At 43.1% G+C, this 22,724-nt stretch overlaps 1 protein-coding gene across 2 annotated transcripts in view; it reads left to right on the plus strand.

The window, feature by feature from the left end:
• Positions 1–22,724, plus strand: part of WSCD2 (WSC domain containing 2) — a 465,220-nt gene that overhangs the window by 405,834 nt on the left and 36,662 nt on the right. For both annotated transcript variants that reach the window (XM_075835153.1, XM_075835162.1), the window contains one exon: positions 12,334–12,534. In XM_075835153.1, coding sequence (XP_075691268.1) covers positions 12,334–12,534 — 201 coding nt within the window. The remainder of the gene's footprint in view (positions 1–12,333; positions 12,535–22,724) is intronic.

Consider the following 22,724-nt stretch of genomic DNA (forward strand, 5'->3'; position numbering starts at 1 on the left):
GCATACTGTGCAATTACATCCAATGCCCTTAGGCAGCCAAAGCAGCTGATCGGTGTGGGGTCTGGGTGTTGGACCCGCACCGATGATATACTGATGACCTATCTGGTGGATAGGTCATCAGTTGTCCGGTAGTGGACAACCCCTTCAACTTGACTTTTTCGATGGCTTTTGTTGTGTGATAACATGCTCCAGCAACTTATCAGAGTCAAGATAAAGATAGCTACATCCGTAGCAAGCTCCAGTCCAGGCTATTTGGTAAGACGATGGACTAACATGCACCATGTGGGTCCTGATTAACTGCTGCTATAACCCGCTACTACAACCCTAAGCAAAATACTGCTACAACTCACTGTGCAACCCGCTGCTACAACCAGCTGCTGTAACCTGCTGGAAGTTGTAGTAAGCAAACAAACAAAGCAGAGGGTGAGAACTATCAACCTCCTGGATGACGCCATCAAATTGCTGCTAGCTCACGCTGCTATTACCCGTTGAAAGTTGAGGAAAACCATTGCATGTGAGGAGATTGAAGGGACTGACTTACCATCTTACTGTGCTCTTCTTGGGCGATCCGTGACCATATCAAGCTACAGTAACCACTATTCCAACTGGCTTAATGGGAAAAAATCGAGAAGAGGCAAAGCAGCACTGAGGAGGTAGCAACTCAAATGAAAGACTATCCAAATAAATCAAACAAAATAAAGTGAAAAATCAATTAAGTTAGACAAATACTGTTCCTTAGAGAACCCCTCTACTAAAACAAGAACAGCCGCAAAGATGGTGTAAAATAAAAGTGCCGTTGTAGAATATCAAGCTACAGTAACCACCATTCAAATTGGCAGTGTACATGGGAATGACAAAGAAGGAGCAAGCGATTGATAGTAACATGATATTAACAGAGATATTGACAGATGTTAATAAAAATGCTGAAGCATTAGCGCTATCACAAAACTACATTGGGAAAGTGTAGTCTGACTTACCTTTAATCCGAGATTAAATCAATAAAATACGTGAACGTGTGAAAGATACAGAACAGCGGATTAATGTGATGGAGAATCAAATGGTAGAGGTGATGAAAGAATTGAACAGCGTAAAAGCAGAAAATGAAACACTTAAAGGGGTTGTCTGGTTTCAACAAAATAATTAATTTTTTTCAGTAGGAACATTCATTGTTTACTTCCAGTGGATAAAATTCTGTCCATGGTCATGTGATGGACACACATTTACTGGTATTGTTACAGTTGCATTATGTGTACCAGAGCTGTGTCTTCTAACGATCCTCACCACATCACATGACCATGAACAGAAATGTAGCCACTGGAAGGTAACAATGAATGTTCCTAGTAAATAAAAGTGTCAAGTTGGGTACGTGGACCCACTGGGCCGTACCGCCTTAACGGTATGGCAGCTGGCCAACAGGACACAGCTAAAAGTCTAAAGTTCGTATAGGTATAGCTGTGGTTGCTTCAGACAGTAGCGAGGCAGGCTCGGAAAGGACTTTGGCAGCAGGCAGACACCAGGCATTGTGTAACAGGACAGGCGTGGAACACAGCACAGCACGACTGCAACTCAATATGGTACTTGACCAGGATAGCACGGGATACAGGTTACAGGTAGCAGGAACAGGAAACACTGGGAACTGGAAGACACTAGGAGATCATTTGCAGAAAGAAACTAGGGTAACGACAACAAGGCTCAGGCAATACAGGGAGGGGCAGAGCTCTTCTTATAGTCCAGGGTGCTCTGGGAGCAATCAGCTCAAGTTCACACCTGGCTCCTTAAGGCTGGACTGAGCTCGCGAGCGCACCCTGGTCGTCACTGTGGAACAGGACGGTCGCATGTGCAGACATCTCTGGAAAGAAGGGAGTCGACTGGATGGAAGGAGCTCGTGGTCAGCGACCACGGACGTTACAAACAGCAAGCAGAGATCTTGAAGACTGTAAGTAATTTACACAAAAAGTCTATTGGAAAATTGTACAGTATAACTTTTTATTCTACAAAAAATAACATTAATTTGCTGAAACCAGACAACCCCTTTAAAAAAAAAAGTTAATGAGATGGAGGGTCGTAATCGGACATGAAATCTAAGGTTGATTGGATTCCCGGAGGAGATGGAGGGCCAAAATTACGCAGAATTTTTACAGAGTAGATTTAAAAAAATATATTGGGGAAGGGTTTTCCATACATAGTTTGTGTGGGAAGTCCCCTCTAGGAAGTAACCCTGGGGTATGATAGTGAAAATGCTAGTAGGATCGTGATGTTATTCTGCAGAAAATCAGAACATTAAAGAAAATTGGAGATTAAATAGTCTTGTATAATGATTTCTGGATTATTCCATATCCACACAGAAGAATAGGGAAAAGTTACTGAAATAAAGAGAAGATTCAGAGATGCTGAATTAAGTGATTTGATTATTTATCCAGCAAAACTGTGAGTTATTAAAGAAGATAGAACTTAGCTTTTTTCCTCACCAAAGGAAGCAAATGACTGGTTAGATAGAAAGGGCCCTAGGAACTGGCAGTAGCAGGGATGTATTTCGTATAGTTTGGGTGCGGGCATGGTGGGTCCTGACTTGGCAATTCTCGTGCCTCTGTATGGGGCGCTGGGCTCACCGACCCATGTTGGTGCGCATGTAGGCCTACGAGAAGATTAACTTGACGCTGTCTCAGACTTTGACTCAACAGTTAGCATGCCTGCAGATGTGTGCCAATTTCAAGTCCGTTTTAACAGTAGAATATGAAAGGTACCTGTGGTCTGTGACTTGTATATGGGCCTTCTATATAGGCTGCTTGCAGAATTCCAGTGGACTGGTTTGTGGCGACGGATGTACCCTGGCAAAAAATTATTTTTATGTTGTAATAAGACTTAGCAATCGGAAATGATGACATGATCCTGGGAGTTTAGAATTTTAATTATGAGGCACACTTAGTATCGGATCATGTTCCTTTATTTGCGAGAAAAAGGTATTAAAATGAAGCTATTTTAGGCTGAACCTCATTGGTTGTCATTAATGGCTTACCCAGAAGTAATTCACTCAGAGATGCTAGATTTTTTTCTGTTTAATAATGGCTCGGTTAGCAAGGTCTGTTTGTGGGATGCAGCCAAAGCAGTTTTAAAAGGTATTTTGTTTAAATTAATACTTATTTTGAGAGAAGGAGGGAAGAAGAAAATACTTTGGAAAAGGACGTAGTAAACACTGAAAGGGTTTATGTACATGTTGGGTCAGCAGAGCTAGGGACAAAATAGGAATCGGCTGTGAGGAAATGTCAGGGTATATGCACACGACAACGCCAAATACGTCTGAAATTACGGAGCTGTTTTCAGGAGAAAACAGCTCCAGAATTTCAGACGTTTTTACAAGTGCACGCGTTTTTCGTGGCGTCTTTTACGGACGTAATTGGAGCTGGTTTTCATTGGAGTCAATGAAAAACGGTTCCAATTCCATCCCAAGAAGTGTCCTGCACTTCTTTGACGCGGCCGTAATTTTACGTGCCGTCTTTTGACGCGTAAAATGACAGCTCGTCAGCACAGAACATCGTAAGACCCATTGCAAGCAATGGGCAGATGTTTGGCGACGTATTGGAGCTGTCTTTTCAGGCGTATTTCGAGGCGTAAAACGCCTCCATTACGTCTGAAAAGAGGTCGTGTGCACATACCCTAATACTTATATGTCAGAAATATGTGCAGAAGGATTTTCTTATATAAAAGTATAGTATCCGAGTCATTTTTAATTTCACTTATAAACATCAAATCTTTTTTGATTGCTCACTATTTTTTGAACAGTAATTTATGAATATTTATACAAAACTTTTATAGTCTAATAGGAGATGGGAAGAAAAGTAGGTTCCACTTGATGCTGTCTTTAGTACTGGAGGGAGCCTTGGACCATCTTGCTGTCCACAATCTTGGCCACCTCGAATTCTACCCCCTCAGGGGTGAGAAGGGGGACAGGAGGTTTCCTCGAGGGAGCCAAGGACGGGGAGCAGCGTTTAAGGAGGGAGGCATGAAACACGTTGTGTACTCGAAAAGATGGGGGCAACTCCAGTCGGAAGGAGACAGGATTGAGGACTTCAATGACCTTGTACGGCCCTATAAACCGGGGAGCAAACTTCTTGGACGGGACATTAAGGCGCAAGTTCTTAGATGATAGCCACACCAGATCCCCGACCATAAACAAGGGGTTAGCAGAACGTCTTCTATCTGCCTGAGTTTTTTGTATGCTCTGGGACGCCTCTAGGTTCTTCTGAACCTGGGCCCAGACTGTGCACAGTTCCCGATGAACGACCTCTACCTCGGGATTGTTGGAACTACCAGGTGAAAGGGAGGAGAACCGTGGATTAAACCCAAAATTACAGAAAAAGGGGGAGACCCCTGACGAGTTACTGACCCGGTTATTAAGGGAAAATTCGGCGAGGGGAATGAATGAGACCCAATCATATTGACAGTCAGAGATAAAACACCTTAAATATTGTTCTAGAGACTGATTAGTCCTCTCAGTTTGGCCATTAGTTTCAGGATGGAAGGCAGAGGAGAAGGACAGATCAATCTCCAACTTTTTACAGAAGGCTCTCCAAAACAATGAAACAAATTGTACCCCTCTGTCAGAAACAATATTGACAGGGACCCCATAGAGAAGCAGGATGTGTTTGACAAACAAGGTAGCTAACGTCTTAGCATTGGGTAGTTCCTTGAGGGGCACAAAGTGGCACATCTTACTGAAGCGGTCTACTACAACCCACACCACCGACTTGCCTTGAGATGGAGGCAAATCGGTGATAAAATAAATGGAGATATTGGTCCAAGGTCTCTGGGGAATGGGCAAAGAACGTAGTAAGCCCGCTGGTCCGGACCTGGGAGTCTTGGACCTAGCACAAACCTCACAAGCGGCGACGTAGGCCTTAACGTCTTTAGGCAACCCAGGCCACCAATAGTTTCTGGCAATGAAGTGCTTGGTACCCAGGATGCCTGGATGACCAGATAGTGCGGAGTCATGATTTTCCCTAAGTACCCTTAGCCGGAATTGCAGGGGAACAAACAGCTTGTTCTCAGGAAGGTTCCCGGGAGCTGAACCTTGATCAGCCGCAATTTCAGAGACGAAATCAGAATCAATAGAGGAAATGATTATACCTGGAGGCAAAATACAAGCAGGATCTTCCTCCGAAGGAGGGCTGGCCATGAAGCTACGCGACAGTGCATCAGCCTTAATATTTTTAGACCCAGCCCTATAGGTAACCAAAAAGTTGAATCTGGTAAAAAATAACGCCCATTGAGCTTGTCTCGGGTTTAGCCTCCGGGCAGATTCTAGGAAAACCAGATTCTTGTGGTCGGTAAGGACCGTTACCTGGTGCCTAGCCCCCTCCAGGAAGTGGCGCCACTCTTCAAATGCCCATTTAATGGCTAAGAGTTCGCGGTTGCCAATATCATAGTTACTCTCAGTGGGCGAAAACTTCCTGGATAAGTAGGCACAGGGACGGAGATGGGTGAGGAACCTGGTACCCTGTGACAAGACAGCCCCCACTCCCACCTCGGATGCGTCAACCTCCACGATAAATGGCTCCATTTGGTTGGGCTGAACCAGCATCGGGGCCGAGATAAAGCACTTCTTAAGGACCTCAAAAGCCTGGACAGCCTCAGGAGGCCAGTGGAGGAGTGAGATCCGTAAGAGGCTTAGCGATGACAGAGAAGTTAGCAATAAATCTCCTGTAATAATTAGCGAACCCCAAGAAGCACTGTAACGCCTTCAGGGAGGCAGGTTGGACCCATTCCGCCACAGCCTGGACCTTGGCGGGGTCCATGCGGAATTCATGAGGAGTGAGGATTTGACCCAAAAATGGTATCTCCTGCACCCCAAACACACATTTTTCGGTCTTCGCAAACAGTTTGTTTTCCCGAAGGAACTGGAGCACCTTCCTGACATGCTCAATGTGGGAGGACCAGTCCTTGGAAAACACAAGTATGTCATCAAGGTACACTCCAAGAAATACCCCCAGGTAATCTCTTAAAATCTAATTTATGAAATTCTGGAAGACCGCGGGAGCATTACACAACCCAAAGGGCATGACGAGGTATTCGAAATGACCTTCGGGCGTGTTAAACGCAGTCTTCCACTCATCCCCCTCTTTGATGCGGATAAGGTTATACGCCCCCCGTAGATCAAACTTAGAGAACCATTGGGCCCCCTGAACCTGATTAAAGAGATCAGGAATCAAAGGAAGGGGATACTGGTTCCTTACAGTGACCTTATTCAAGTTACGGTAGTCAATGCATGGCCTAAGACCACCATCCTTCTTCCCTACGAAGAAGAAGCCAGCACCTACCGGAGAAGTAGAGGGGCGAATGTAACCCTTGGCCAGGCATTCCTGGATATACTCTCTCATGGCTTCACATTCGGGACAAGAGAGATTAAATATCCTACCCTTAGGGAGCCTAGCTCCTGGTACCAAATCGATAGCGCAATCGTATTCTCTATGAGGAGGTAACACTTCGGAGGCCTCCTTAGAGAAAACATCAGCGAAGTCCTGAACAAACTCAGGTAGCGTGTTCACCTCCTCAGGGGGATAAATAGAATTAACAGAAAAACATGACGTCAAGCATTCATTACCCCATTTGGTAAGATCCCCAGTATTCCAGTCAAACGTGGTATTATGCAACTGCAACCAGGGAAGGCCAAAAACCAAATTGGACGATAATCCCTGCATCAACAGTACAGAGCACTGCTCCAAATGCATGGAGCCAACAAGGAGTTCAAAAACAGGGGTATGCTGTGTAAAATAACCATTAGCAAGAGGAGTGGAGTGGATACCCACTACCGGGACAGGTTTAGGCAAATCTATCAAAGGCATAGCTAGAGACATAGCATATTCCACAGACATGATATTAGCAGAAGACCCTGAATCCACGAAGGCACTGCCGGTAGCAGAACTACCACCAAAAGAGACCTGAAAGGGAAGCAAGATTTTATTACGTTTCATATTTACGGGAAATACCTATGCACCCAAGTGACCTCCCCGATAATCACTTAGGCGCGGAAGTTTTTCGGCTGCTTATTCTTACGCCTAGGACAGGTGTTCACTTGATGCTTGTCATCCCTACAATAGAAGCAGAGACCATTCTTCCTGTGGAACTCTCTACGTCGTTGGAGGGACACGGAGGCCCCGACTTGCATAGGTACCTCCGAGTCTTCCGTGGAAGAGCGAAGCAACGGAACCTCGGGAGGCATCATGGGGGAGTCAGAGGGGAAAACACAAAAACGTTCAAGTTGTCGTTCCCTGAGACGTCGGTCAAGTCGTACCGCTAAAGCCATAACCTGGTCTAGGGAGTCAGAAGAGGGATAGCTAACTAGCAGGTCTTTCAGGGCATTCGACAGACCCAACCTAAACTGGCACCTTAAGGCACGGTCATTCCACTGAGAAGCTACACACCACTTCCTAAAGTCAGAACAATAGTCCTCAACAGGTCTCTTACCCTGACGTAAGGTCACCAGCTGACTCTCGGCAAAGGCAGTCTTGTCAGTCTCGTCATAAATGAGTCCGAGAGCAGAAAAGAAAAGATCAACGGAAGAAAGTTCAGGGGCGTCAGTAGCCAAGGAAAAGGCCCATTCTTGGGGCCCTTCCTGGAGCCGGGACATAATTATACCCACCTGCTGGCTCTCAGAACCTGAGGAGTGGGGCTTTAAGCGAAAATAGAGCCTACAACTCTCCCGAAAGGAGAGAAAAGTCTTCCGGTCCCCTGAGAACCGGTCAGGCAACTTGAGGTGGGGTTCAAGAGGTGAGGTGAGGGGAGCTACCATGGTAGCATCAGGCTGGTTGACCCTCTGAGCCAGGGCCTGGACCTGTAGGGAGAGACCCTGCATTTGCTGAGCCAGGGTCTCAAGGGGGTCCATAGTAGTGTGAGGGACCAGGGTAGACTAGGTATATGGGCTTGTGATTATGTAATGCTGGGGGTAGGGAGACAGACAAGTGAGCCCTAATCTACCCGCCACTCAGTCCCTGCCTACTTGCAACGAACCGCCCTAGATGTACAACTGGGCGACGGTCCCTACGCTCAATAAGTGCACGACAGACAAACAGCACGGCAACACCGTGAGCAACAAGAGTGGTGAACGAGCCGAGTAAAACCAGGAGTGTACGAGGTACCAAACGCAGAGCAGGAGAGTAGTGAACAAGCCGAGTCAAACCAGGAGTGTACGAGGTACCAAACGCAGAGCAGGAGAGTAGTCAGTAAGCCAGGGTCAATATGAAGCAGGGTCAAATAGTTCAGAAGCTGCAGCAGGTCCAGGAAACCAAACGAGAAGAATCACAAGCAAGGAGGAACAGGAAAGGCAGGTATAAATAGACAGAGGGCGGGAGCTAGCTCCGTCTGGCCAGGCTGTGATAGGCTCTCCCACTCCTAAGCCTGCAATCCTGAGTGGTGGAAGATGGAGTCAGTCTCACAGACATAGAAGCAGGTGCAGACTGATTACCTATGGGCGTTGACACAGAAGCTGTGCCTGGCAGATCCATTACACTTTGTGCTAATGACTGGTTTCTATTTTTATAAACAGATGGAAAGTCAGAATTGTGTAATATTGTTGATACAGGAATTTGGGGAGAACTCTGGGTTGGCCATTCATTGGCAAAAGCCAATAGTACTTCTCTTATAAGTGGATAGATCCTTGTGTAACAGAGACAGAGATAGGGAATTAAAGTGAGATTTTCTAGCTAAAGATCTATGATAATACATGTTTTTGAAAGAAAAACATTGCACAGGGTAACAGTTTTTTTATATATATATATATATATATATATATATATATATATACATACACTACCGTTCAAAAGTTTAGGGTCACTTAGAAATGTCCTTATTTTTGAAAGAAAAGCACAGTTTTTTCAATGAAGCTAACATGAAATCAATCATAAATACACTCTATACATTGTTAATGTGCTCAATGACTATTCTAGCTGCAAACGTCTGGTTTTTAATGCAATATCTACATAGGTGTATAAAGGCCCATTTCCAGCAACCATCACTCCAGTGTTCTAATGGTACATTGTGTTTGCTAACTGTGTTAGAAGGCTAATGGATGATTAGAAAACACTTGAAAACCCTTGTGCAATTATGTCAGCACTGCTGTAAACAGTTTCGCTGTTTGGAGGAGCTATAAAATTGACCTTCCTTTGAGCTAGTTGAGAATCTGGAGCATTACATTTGTGGGTTCGATTAAACTCTCAAAATGGCTAGAAAAAGAGAGCTTTCATGTGAAACTCGACAGTCTATTCTTGTTCTTAGAAATTAATGCTATTCCATGCGAGAAATTGCCAAGAAACTGAAGATTTCCTACAACGGTGTGTACTACTCCCTTCAGAGGACAGCACAAACAGGCTCTAACCAGAGTAGAAAGAGAAGTGGGAGGCCCCGCTGCACAACTGAGCAACAAGACAAGTACATTAGAGTCTCTAGTTTGAGAAATAGACGCCTCACAGGTCCTCAACTGGCAGCTTCATTTACCCCTTAATGACCGTCGATTAGCCTTTTCTCGGCGGTCATTAATGGGCTTTATTCTACAGTGCCGCTATTCCACGGCGCTGCATTAGAATAAAGTAAACAGAGCAGGGAGCCGTGAAATCTGCCTGTTCTCAGCTGCCAGAGGCAGCTGAGGACTGGGGGCGTACCTGCTCTTCTGGGTGAGATCGATATTCGTATCGATCTCACCCGTTTAACCTCTCAGATGCGGTGCTCAATAGCGTGCACCGCATCTGAGTGGTTTTGGAGAGAGGGAGGGAGCTCCCTCTCATCCCACTGACACACGGCGATAAGATCGGCGAGTGTCTGTGTCTCCGATGGCAGCCGGGGGCCTAATAAAGGCCCCCAGGTCTGCCTGTAATGAATACCTGCTAGGTCATGCCGGAGGTTTTAAACGTACAGGCAGTAATACACTGCAATACAAAAGTATTGCAGTGTATTATAAATGCGATCGGATGATCGCATCTGAAAGTCCCCTAGTAGGACAAGTAAAAAAAAAAGTTGAATAAAGTTAATAAAAAAAAATGTGAAAAAAAAAAATGAAAAAAAAACTTTTTCCCCTTACAAACTGCATTATTATTAAAAAAACACAATAAAGCAAAAAGGTTACACATATTTGGTATCGCCGCGTCCGTAACGACCCGACTATAAAGCTGTTACATTATTTAACCCGCACGGTGAACGCTGTAAAAAATAAAATAAAAAAACAATGGAAAAATTGCTGTTTTATGTTAATCCTGACTTTAAAAAAATGTGATAAAAAGTGATCAAAAAGTCGCATCTACTCTCAAATGGTACCAATACAAACTACAAGTCGTCCCGCAAAAAACAAGCCCTCATACAACTGCATCGGCGGAACAATAAAATAGTTATAGCTCTTCAAATGTGACGATGGAAAAACTTAAAAAATGGCTTATTCATTAGGGCCCAGAATGCAAGCAGGGGGAAGGGGTTAAATAGTACCCGCAAAACACCAGTGTCAACGTCTACAGTGAAGAGGCGACTCCGGGATGCTGGCCTTCAGGGCAGAGTGGCAAAGAAAAAGCCATATCTGAGACTGGCTAATAAAAGGAAAAGATTAATATGGGCAAATGCACACAGACATTGGACAGAGGAAGATTGGAAAAAAGTGTTATGTACAGACGAATCGAAGTTTGAGGTGTTTGGATCACACAGAAGAACATTTGTGAGACGCAGAACAACTGAAAAGATGCTGGAAGAGTGCCTAACGCCATCTGTCAAGCACGGTGGAGGTAATGTGATGGTCTGGGGTTGCTTTGGTGCTGGTAAAGTGGGAGATTTGTACAAGTTAAAATGGATTTTGAATAAGGAAGGCTATCACTCCATTTTGAAACGCCATGCCATACCCTGTGGACAGCGCTTGATTGGAGCCAATTTCATCCTACAACAGGACAATGACCCAAAGCACACCTCCAAATTATGCAAGAACTTTTTAGGGAAGAAGCAGGCAGCTGGTATTCTATCTGTAATGGAGTGGCCAGCGCTGTCACCAGATCTCAACCCCATAGAGCTGTTGTGGGAGCAGCTTGACCGTATGGTACGCACTTAGTGACCATCAAGCCAATCCAACTTGTGGGAGGGGCTTCTGGAAGCATGTGGTGAAATTTCTCCCGATTACCTCAGCAAATGAACAGCTAGAATGCCAAAGGTCTGCAATGCTGTAATTGCTGCAAATTAAGCATTCTTTGATGAAAGCAAAGTTTGAAGGAGAAAATTATTATTTCAAATAAAAATCATTATTTCTAACCTTGTCAATGTCTTGACTATATTTTCTAGTAATTTTGCATTTCGTTTGATAAATATAAGTGTGAGTTTTCATGGAAAACACAAAATTGTCTGGGTGACCCCAAACTTTTGAACGGTAGTGTATATACGTATATATATATATATATATATATATATATATATATATATATATATATATATATATAAATTATAGGTGGTATACTGTCTTAAGAACTCATCTGAGTGACTGAAATTTAAAATGGAGGAAGCAGACAAATTACATATGTCAAATGCACAAAAAAAAATCCTGTGCCGGTACTGTATTTGGGCAAGATTTGTACATTTTATTTGGAAATTTGTAAAAAAAAAATAATAAGTAAATTGAACATGATATTTTATGCAAACAGTTGCTTATCAAGACATGGAAGGAAGCTAAGATGGTAAGGGGTACATATTCAATTGTTACTGGCTGATAAAGGCATTGATGTTCAAGGGAAAATAACATACAGGAATAACTGGGTTTACGTGCTCTGATTCATAGTTCTTAAACCTAGCTTAAGATAGGACACGATACATCATTTCTATACCGTACATAAGAGGTATATAACAAGGTTATTGATATCATAATTGTCTTTTCTATAATTTATCTTGTTTTCAACAGGATTTTACTGATTGCAAATGCCATTAGTCGGCATTATTTAGACTCTGTTCCATCATGTTTCCATTGTTTTTGGAAGCCATAATAGTGTAGACTGCTATGTTATTCTACTTATTAACAAAGATTTTTAAACCAAATGTTCTATTTTTTTTTTTTTTTTTTTTTTGTCATCCATTAGGCTCTGTTAGATCCAATAGAAATAAACTTTAATTCTGTTCTCCAGAATAATATTTTCTTATTTCTGATAAAATATATTTTTACCTAAACAAAAAAATCCCACTATTTAGAATTACCATAAAATGGTAGGCAAGTAATGGATTACTGTAATATGACATTGCCTGCCATTAGACCATATGACGTCTTTGAAGGTCATTTAATTTTGTAACTTGGCAAAAGTGTCTGAGTTTTTTATTATGTATATTGTGCAGGCTTTAAAGGGGAACGAGACCACTGGAGAAATGGACGCACCGTTTGCATAAAGACCCATGAAAGTGGAAGGAAGGAGATTGAGGCTTTTGATGCTGCTGTTTTGGTCATTCGAGATCCATACAAAGCATTAATGGCAGAATTTAACAGGAAATATGGTGGACATATTGGATTTGCATCACAGGCTCATTGGAAGGGAAAAGGTAATGGTTTATTCTTTTCACTGAGACTGAGAATACATGGTGACTTAAAGTAGCATGCAAGTTATATAAAAGCCATTGTTGCAATTTGTTGTTTCATACGGTGGAAATTTGCATGCAGAAATGCCAGTAACAGTAATTGTCACAAAGTCAAGTTCAACTTTTTTATGTAATGGGAATAAAGAACTCACTTTACCGCCATGACATTAGTTGCTGTGATGCCTCAGTCTAATGGTTTAAGGGCTGCTGATCTATTATGCACTAAAAGGCTTGTCTGCTTTGGACAATCCCTTTTTGTTAAAGTCTGATAATCCAATCACGGGATGGGGCCCAGTGATTTACTGTAAACTGGGGGTACGTGACAGCAAGTGTTAAATTCCCCTGCACCACATTACACCGTTCCCATTGAAAAATGTGGGCTGTCGATGAAATTCATAGATTTATTTATTTCCTGTTGCTTAATAGCACCAACATATTCAGCGGAAACACTCTTTGTTGCTGCTCTATACTGTGTCTAATATGTGAGGGACTTGAAAGGGTGATCCCCTCTATTAACTCATAATTCCCCAGTAGGGTATTTTAAAGTTAGTTTTATTAGCCAAACAACCCCATTAAAGCTTAAAATTCTCTTCTCCTGTTTTAATTGTCTTAGAAAAGGTTATTCAATAATGTTTAAAGTTAAAAAAATGAATCTAATGGTACATAATTTCTGTACTATGTATAGACGAGGTAAAATATGATTTATATTATTATATCATTGACCTTTGTAGCCTATCTCTTCTCTGGTTAATTGAGTAAGTTCTAAAGGGGACCTACACCCCCTTTATTCAGACTGAATTTCCCAAATGAGGTATTTGAAAATGGGTTTTCTAAACCTGACAACTGCTTTAATTTTAGACCTTTCAAATGTATTTATGAAAGAGAACCTAAAGATTTTTTATTATTATTATTATTATTATTATTATTATTATTATTATTATTATTATTTTTATTAAGAATAGGGAATAGATACAAGCAGAGTAAGAATCTCTAGACATGTCAGGTGGGGGCAGTGCTGGAATACCGTGTGAAGGACTCTTTAGGCCAGTCTAATGGAAGAGGTATAAGTTTTCAGTGAGCATTTGAAGTCTTGCCTAACCTATATTAAAGCCACAGATCCTTGCCTGAGGCACAGGAATACACACAGAACAGGCTTGAGGCTGTGCTCTGTGCAGCAGCCTTCATATCACAGGCAGTGTACAGACTACAGTCCACTACAGGAAAGAGCAAAGATGACCGGAGACAAAACCGAAAGCAGTTTGGGAACGATTCAGTGACATCAGCAGAATACACAGGACAGGAGGACTATGTAGATTTGTTGTTGACGCCCAGTGCATTCTTGCATTGTTGATATGCAAAGGCCAGTAGTCACAAACATCATGAATACAGGTGAAAATTGTCATAGAATAATATGATATTCACCAAAACTTCACATTCAATTTAAGAAAAATACTTAAATGCTGATTCACCTCTGGATGTCAGAATTTTTTTTTTGCATTCTGAGAAATCTATTTTTTTCTGATTAATGCTAATATACAGTTATATCTTTCTTTTTTCCAACCAAACTATATCATCTGCCAATCGACTGGGTGTATTATTTGCAGATATAAACCTGTCTTTTTTTTCTACAGAAAGGGGATTGTAATAAATATGAAGCATTATCTGTGAATGCAGCTGATTAACATTGTGTGGAGAGCCCTGTAGCTGTCTCTCAATGTGGGAATAACATCAGTAGCCGTCCAGGAGCTCTATTGAGGCATACGGATTTTGCAGTAAATTACACTTTTCATAAAATTCTAGTCTATCATCTCTTTATATCTCAGCTGACAAGGGAATACTGATTTATGATTATTTATGCTGGTAAAAAATTAATAGCATCTTTGTTGAATTAGTGTATTTTGATACAATTCTAATAGAACTCGAAAATTAGCGATGATATCAACTGGAAAATGACAGTCATTTTGCATTCAAAATTTATTGTAAACTCCATTGTATTTCACACCTGTCATTACAACTCATTCCTCATTTGTCATTCACCACAGCACATAATCTACGCTAATTTATATGGTATGATTTATGCTCCCTTAAGTGGCCCAATATTAATTTTACATTCTAAACAGATTGTCTTTTTGTTATACCCAAAGATATTTTTTTTAAATGGTCACTTTACCTCTCTTGTTTACGGAATCATGAATTATTGTTATTGGAAATGTATCTGATGCTTCATCTAAAACATGCATTATACAACTAGATTTACAGAGACACGGGATGACTAGTGTTGTCAGTGCATTGCTAAAGTATCAACATATTTTTTGTACTTTGCTGTTAAACAGCTGAGCCCCAGCTGCTAAAACACAAGGTTAATAAGAAAAGTATCAAGGCAGTCATTTTAATTTCCACATCATTTAACATTAAAGTATCTACTTTGTGCTGCAATGAGTTTACAAACCTTTATGTACACAAATAAAAATCTATCCTTATGGTAATGCATAACAAATGTGTTATGTCCTGCAGGGGTGTAACTAGAAAAGACTGGACCCCATACCAAATTTTTGACTGCCCCCCTGTAGACAGTGTCGCACCCCACTTGTAGATAGCGCCCCCACCTCCCCCTTGTATATAGTGCCACACAGCCCCCCTTAGTAGATAGTGCCACACAGTACCGCTTTAGTAGATAGTGCCACACAGCACCCCCTTAATAAATAGTGCCACACAGCCCCCCTTTTGAATATATTGCCACACAGCCACCCTTGTGTACAGTGCCACACAGCCCCCCTTGTATATACACCGTGTTCCAAATTATTATGCACATTGGATTTAAGTGTCATAAACATTTAATTATTAGTTTTTCAATTAAACTCATGGATGGTATTGTGTCTTAGGGCTCTTTGGATCATTGTAATCAATCTCAGACACCTGTGATAATTAGTTTGCCAGGTGTGCCCAATCAAAGGAAATCAACTTAAGAAGGACGTTCCACATTATTAAGCAGGCCACAGGTTTCAAGCAATATGGGAAAGAAAAAGGATCTCTCTGCTGCCGAAAAGCGTGAAATAGTGCAATACCTTGGACAAGGTATGAAAACATTGGATATTTCAAGAAAACTTAAGCGTGATCATCGTACTGAGAAAAGATTTGTGGCTGATTCAGAGCACAGACGGGTTTGTTCAGATAAAGGCATAATGAGGAAGGTTTCTGCCAGACAAATTAATAGGATTAAGATAGCAGCTGCTAAAATGCCATTGCAAAGCAGCAAACACGTATTGGAAGCCGGTGGTGCCTCTGAAGTCCCGCGAACCTCAAGGGGTAGGATCCTCCAGAGATTTGCAAGTGTGTATAAAGATATTATTCGGCCTCCCCTAAACAATGCTCACAAGCAGAAACGGTTTCAGTGGGCTCAGAAATACATGAAGACTAATTTTTACTGATGAGTGCCGTGCAAACCTGGATGGTCCAGATGGATGGAGTAGTGGATGGTTGGTGAATGGCCACCATGTCCCAACAAGGCTGCAACGTCAGCAAGGAGGTGGCGGAGTCATGTATTGGGCTGGAATCATGGGGAGAGAGTTGGTTGGCCCCTTTCGGGTCCCTGACGGTGTGAAAATGATCTCTGCAAAGTACATAGAGTTTAAAACTGACCACTTTCTTCCGTGGTACAAAAAGAAGAACCGTGCCTTCCGTAGCAAAATTATCTTCATGCATGACAATGCACCATCTCATGCTGCAAAGAATACCTCTGTGTCATGGGCATAAAAGGAGAGAAACTCATGGTGTGGCCCCCATGTTCCCCTGACCTCAACCCTATTCAGAACCTTTGGAACATCCTCAAGCAAAATATCTATGAGGGTGGGAGGCAGTTCACATTAAAACAGAAGCTCTGGGAGGCTATTCTGACATCCTGCAAAGATATTCAAGCAGAAAATTTCCAAATACTCACAAATTCAATGGATGTAAGAATTGTGAAGGTGATATCAAAGAAGTGGTCCTATGTTAACATGTAACTTGGCCTGTTAAGTTTTTTTTGATTGAAAGAGCCTTTGATTTCTGTAAATATGACCCCCTGATGCTGCAAATTCAACAAATTACCATTTTAGTTCTCTTTACAACCTTTAAAATGTTTTGATCTCTGTTGTGCATAATAATTTGAAACAGTGCATTTTGAGTTTTTTACTTCTAAAAAAAAATCTGTTATCATTAGGAGATTTGTTCAATAAAATTTGCATTATACTCCAACGGTTGATGGCTTGAAGATTATACTGACTGTCATTTGCATCGACTATTTAGGAAAATCAGCGAAAAATAACATTTGCATAATAATTTGGAACGCGGTGTAGTGCCACATAACCCACTCCCTTGTATATAATGCCACACAACCCTCCTCTCTTGTATATAGTGCCACACGGCCCCCTTTCTTTGTAGATAGTGCCACACAGCCCCCTCTTGTATATAGTGCCCCACAGCCCTCTGTAGATAGCGCCACACACAGCCCCCTGTAGATAGCGCCACACAGCCCTCCTCCCCTTGTAAAAAAGTGCTATACAGCCTACTCTTAGTATAGTGCCACACAGCCCCCCTTGTATATAGTGCCACACAGCCCCCCTTAGTATAGTACCACACAGCCCCCCTTGTATATAGTGCTACACAGCCCCCCTTGTATATAGGGCCACACAGCACCCCCTCCCTTGTATATAGTGCTACACAGTGCCCCTCCCTTGTATAAAGTGCTACACAGCTCCCCCTTGTATACAGTGCTACACAGAAATCCCCCTTGTACATTGCCACACAGCCCCCCCAAATAAAATGTGTACTTACATTGCCCCGTTCCGTGACGGAAGGACGGAGTGCTGCACAGCCTCTGGGAGGGACGCTTGCACAGACCAGCATGATGTAGTGACGTCATCACGCCGACCTGCGCAGAGAGTCTTCCCAGCACCTTTTAGGCTGCAGGCCTAACGTGGCCTGCAGCCTATAGTATTCATTTGTAACTGCATCCTCAGGACGCAGATACAAGTGAATGTGGCTGTCGCTAGCACCAGGGCCCACTCCGGTGCGAGTGACGCCAGCGGGCATGAGGGGGCCAGTGCCGCCCGACCCATAAATGTTATTGGCTGGGACTCCTCGGCCCACGTAGCAGTCGCTGGATGGGGACCCTGGGCAATTGCCCAGTTGCCCCCCCCCAATGCCGGCCTTGCCTGTGGCCTAGTAAATGGCAGAGTAGGGAGATACCTCCTTGCTCTGCCATAGCGCTCAATAGTATCTGCATCCTAAGGATGCAGATACTATTAAATATGGCGTCGCTACCACTGTAGCAGCCATAGCAGCTGCTAGTGGCGCTACCGGGCACGGGGGGCCTTGACGGCGGGGCGGCACGGCCCCCTCATGCCGCAGGCCCAGTAGCAGCTGCTATGCTAGTGGAAGTTATGCCACTGATGTCTTGATATCAAGTATGGACCAGCGTGGGACAAATGAAGGAATTTTAAAGTCTATGTACACCTCTTAAATTGTTTTTTTTTTTAATTAAAATGTTTATTATTATGATTGGTGCAACTTTTAAAATACTTTTTATTAAAAATTATTTGAACTTTTTGAAAGACAGCTGCTTTGTATGCTTTATACAGAGCAGCTGTATCTTGCGCTGAATCATGTATAGTTAGATCCAGAATTATTTGGACAGTGACACAAGTTTTGTCATTTAAGCTGTTTACCAAAACATATTGAATATACAGTTATATAATCAATATAAAGTGCAGAAGTCTCAGCTTCAATTTGAGGGTATTCACATCCTGATTTGAGGAATGGTTTAGGAATTATCTCTTTAATATTTAGCTGCCTCTTTTTCAAGGGACCAAAGGTAATTGGACAATTATCTCATAAGCTATTTAACCCTTTCCCTCTTTGGCCACTTTTGACCTTCCTGACAGAGCCTCATTTTTCAAATCTGACATGTTTCACTTTATGTGGTAATAACTTTGGAATGCTTTCACCTATCCAAGTGATTCTGAGACTGTTTTCTCGTGAGTTATTGTACTTTATGGTACTGGCAAAACTTGCTCGATACAATCAGTATTTATTGTGAAAAACACCAAAATTTTGCGAAGAATTTCAAAAATTATAATTTTTCTAAATTTAAATGTATCTGCTTGTAAGACAGGCGGTTATACCACACAAAATAGTTGCTAATTAACAGCCCCCATATGTCTACATTAGATTGACATCGTTTTTTGAACATTCTTTTATTTTTCTAGGACGTTACAAGGCTTAGAACTTTAGCAGCTATTTCTCACATTTTCAAGAAAATTTCAAAAGGCTATTTTTGCAGGGGCCAGTTCAGTTGTGAAGTGGCTTTTAGGGCCTTATATATTAGAAACCTCCAAAAAGTCAACCCATTTTAAAAACTTCACCCCTCAAAGTATTCAACACAGCATTTAGAAAGTCCCTTAACCCTTTAGACGTTTCACAGGAATTAAACCAAAGTAGAGGTGAAATACAAATTTAATTTTTTGTTGTTGCAGAAATTTATTTTTAATCCATTTTTTTTGTAACACAAAGTTTTACCAGAGAAACGCAACTCAATATTTATTGCCCAGGTTCTGCAATTTTAGGAAATATCCCATATGTGGCCCTAGTATGCTACTGGACCGAAGCACCAGCCTCAGAAGCAAAGGATCACCTAGAAGATTGTGGGCCTCCTTTTTATTAGAATATATTTTAGACACCATGTCGGGTTTGAAGAGCTCTTGCGGTGCCAAAACAATGGAAATCCCCCACAAGTGGCCACATTTTGGAAACGACACCCCTTGAGGAAACTATCTTGAGGTTTAGTTAGCATTTTGACCCCGCAGTTTTTTTGCAGAAATTATTGGAAATAGGCCGTGAAAATGAAAATCTACATTCTTTCAAAGAAAATGTAGGTTTAGCTAATTTTTTCTCATTTCCACAAGGACTAAAGGAGAAAGAGCACCACAACATTTGTAAAGTAATTTTTCCAGAGTAAAACAATACCCCACATGTTGTCATAAACAGCTGTTTGGACACACGGCAGGGCTTAGAAGGGAAAGAGCACCATTTGGCTTTTGGAGCTCAAATTAAGCAGGAATGGTTTGCGGCGGCCATGTCCCATTTGCAAAGCCCCTGAGGGGACAAAACAGTGAAAACTCCCAAAAAGTGACTAAGTACCCTTAGCCGGAATTGCAGGGGAACAAACAGCTTGTTCTCAGGAAGGTTCCCAGGAGCTGAACCTTGATCAGCCGCAATTTCAGAAACGAAATCAGAATCAATAGAGGAAATAATTATACCTGGAGGCAAAATACAAGCAGGATCTTCCTCCGAAGGAGGGCTGGCCATGAAGCTACGCGACAGTGCATCAGCCTTAATATTTTTAGACCCAGCCCTATAGGTAACCAAAAAGTTGAATCTGGTAAAAAATAACGCCCATCGAGCTTGTCTCGGGTTTAGCTTCCGGGCAGATTCTAGGAAAACCAGATTCTTGTGGTCGGTAAGGACCGTTACCTGGTGCCTAGCCCCCTCCAGGAAGTGGCGCCACTCTTCAAATGCCCATTTAATGGCTAAGAGTTCGCGGTTGCCAATATCATAGTTACTCTCAGTGGGCAAAAACTTCCTGGAGAAGTAGGCACAGGGACGGAGATGGGTGAGGGACTTGGTACCCTGGGACAAGACAGCCCCCACTCCCACCTCTGACGCGTCAACCTCCACGATAAATGGCTCCATTTGGTTGTGCTGAACCAACACCGGGGCCGAGATAAAGCACTTCTTAAGGACCTCAAAAGCCTGGATAACCTCAGGAGGCCAGTGGAGGAGATCAGCACCCTTGCGAGTGAGGTCCGTAAGAGGCTTAGCGATGACCGAGAAGTTAGCAATAAACCTCCTGTAATAATTAGCGAACCCCAAGAAGCACTGTAACGCCTTCAGGGAGGCAGGTTGGACCCATTCCGCCACAGCCTGGACCTTGGCGGCGTCAATGCGGAATTCATGAGGAGTAAGGATTTGACCCAAAAATGGTATCTCCTGCACCCCAAACACACATTTTTCGGTTTTCGCAAACAGTTTGTTTTCCCGAAGGACCTGGAGGACATTCCTGACATGCTCAATGTGGGAGGACCAGTCCTTGGAAAACACAAGTATGTCATCAAGGTACACTACAAGAAATACCCCCACGTAATCTCTTAAAATCTAATTTATTAAATTCTGGAAGACCGCGGGAGCATTACACAACCCAAAGAGCATGACGAGGTATTCGAAATGACCTTCGGGCGTGTTAAACGCAGTCTTCCACTCATCCCCCTCTTTGATGCGGATAAGGTTATACGCCCCCCGTAGATCAAACTTAGAGAACCATTGGGCCCCCTGAACCTGATTAAAGAGATCAGGAATCAAAGGAAGGGGATACTGGTTCCTTACAGTGACCTTATTCAAGTTACGGTAGTCAATGCATGGCCTAAGACCACCATCCTTCTTCCCTATGAAGAAGAAGCCAGCACCTACCGGAGAAGTAGAGGGGCGTATGTAACCCTTGGCCAGGCATTCCTGGATATACTCTCTCATGGCTTCACGTTCGGGACAAGAGAGAGTAAATATCCTACCCTTAGGGAGCTTAGCTCCTGGTACCAAATCGATAGCGCAATCGTATTCTCTATGAGGAGGTAACACTTCGGAGGCCTCCTTAGAGAAAACATCAGCGAAGTCCTGCACAAACTCAGGTAGCGTGTTCACCTCCTCAGGGGGAGAAATAGAATTAACAGAAAAACATGACGTCAAGCATTCATTACCCCATTTGGTAAGATCCCCAGTATTCCAGTCAAACGTGGGATTATGCAACTGCAACCAGGGAAGGCCTAAAACCAAATCAGACGATAATCCCTGCATCAACAGTACAGAGCACTGCTCCAAATGCATGGAGCCAACAAAGAGTTCAAAAACAGGGGTATGCTGTTTAAAATAACAATTAGCAAGAAGAGTGGAGTCGATACCCACTACCGGGACAGGTTTAGGCAAATCAATCAAAGGCATAGCTAGAGACGTAGCAAATTCCACAGACATGATATTAGCAGACGAGCCTGAATCCACGAAGGCACTGCCAGTAGCAGACCTACCACCAAAAGAGACCTGAAAGGGAAGCAAGATTTTATTACGTTTCATATTTACGGGAAACACCTGTGCGCCCAAGTGACCTCCCCGATGATCACTTAGGCGCAGAAGTTTTCCGGCTGCCTATTCTTACGCCTAGGACAGGTGTTCACTTGATGCTTGTCATCCCCACAATAGAAGCAGAGACCATTCTTCCTGTGGAACTCTCTTCGTTTGAAGAATTATGGGATGCATCATGGGGGAGTCAGAGGAGAGAACACAAAAACATTCACGTTGTCTTTCCTTGAGACGTCGGTCAAGTCGTACCGCTAAAGCCATAACCTGGTCTAGGGAGTCAGAAGAGGGATAGCTAACTAGCAGGTCTTTCAGGGCGTTCGACAGACCCAACCTAAACTGGCACCTTAAGGCAGGGTCATTCCACCGAGAAGCTACGCACCACTTCCTAAAGTCAGAGCAATACTCCTCCACAGGTCTCTTACCCTGACGTAAGGTCACCAGCTGACTCTCGGCAAAGGCAATCCTGTCAGTCTCGTCATAAATGAGTCCGAGAGCAGAAAAGAAAAGATCAACGGAGGAAAGTTCAGGGGCGTCAGGAGCCAAGGAGAAGGCCCATTCTTGGGGCCCTTCCTGGAGCCGGGACATAATTATACCCACCCGCTGACTCTCAGAACCTGAGGAGTGGGGCTTTAAGCGAAAATAGAGCTTACAACTCTCCCGAAAGGAGAGAAAAGTCTTCCGGTCCCCTGAGAACCGGTCAGGCAACTTGAGGTGGGGTTCAAGAGGTGAGGTGAGGGGCACTACCATGGTAGCATCAGGCTGGTTGACCTTCTGAGCCAGGGCCTGGACCTGTAAGGAGAGACCCTGCATTTGCTGAGCCAGGGTCTCAAGGGGGTCCATAGTAGTGTGAGGGACCAGGGTAGACTAGGTATAGGGGCTTGTGATTATGTAATGATGGGGGTAAGGAAACAGACAAGTGAGCCCTAATCTACCCGCCACTCAGTCCCTGTCCCTAGGCGACGGGGTACAACTGGGCGACGGTCCCTACGCTC

Source organism: Rhinoderma darwinii, chromosome 1 (assembly GCF_050947455.1).
Source record: "Rhinoderma darwinii isolate aRhiDar2 chromosome 1, aRhiDar2.hap1, whole genome shotgun sequence".
NCBI classification, from domain to species: Eukaryota; Metazoa; Chordata; class Amphibia; order Anura; family Rhinodermatidae; genus Rhinoderma; species Rhinoderma darwinii.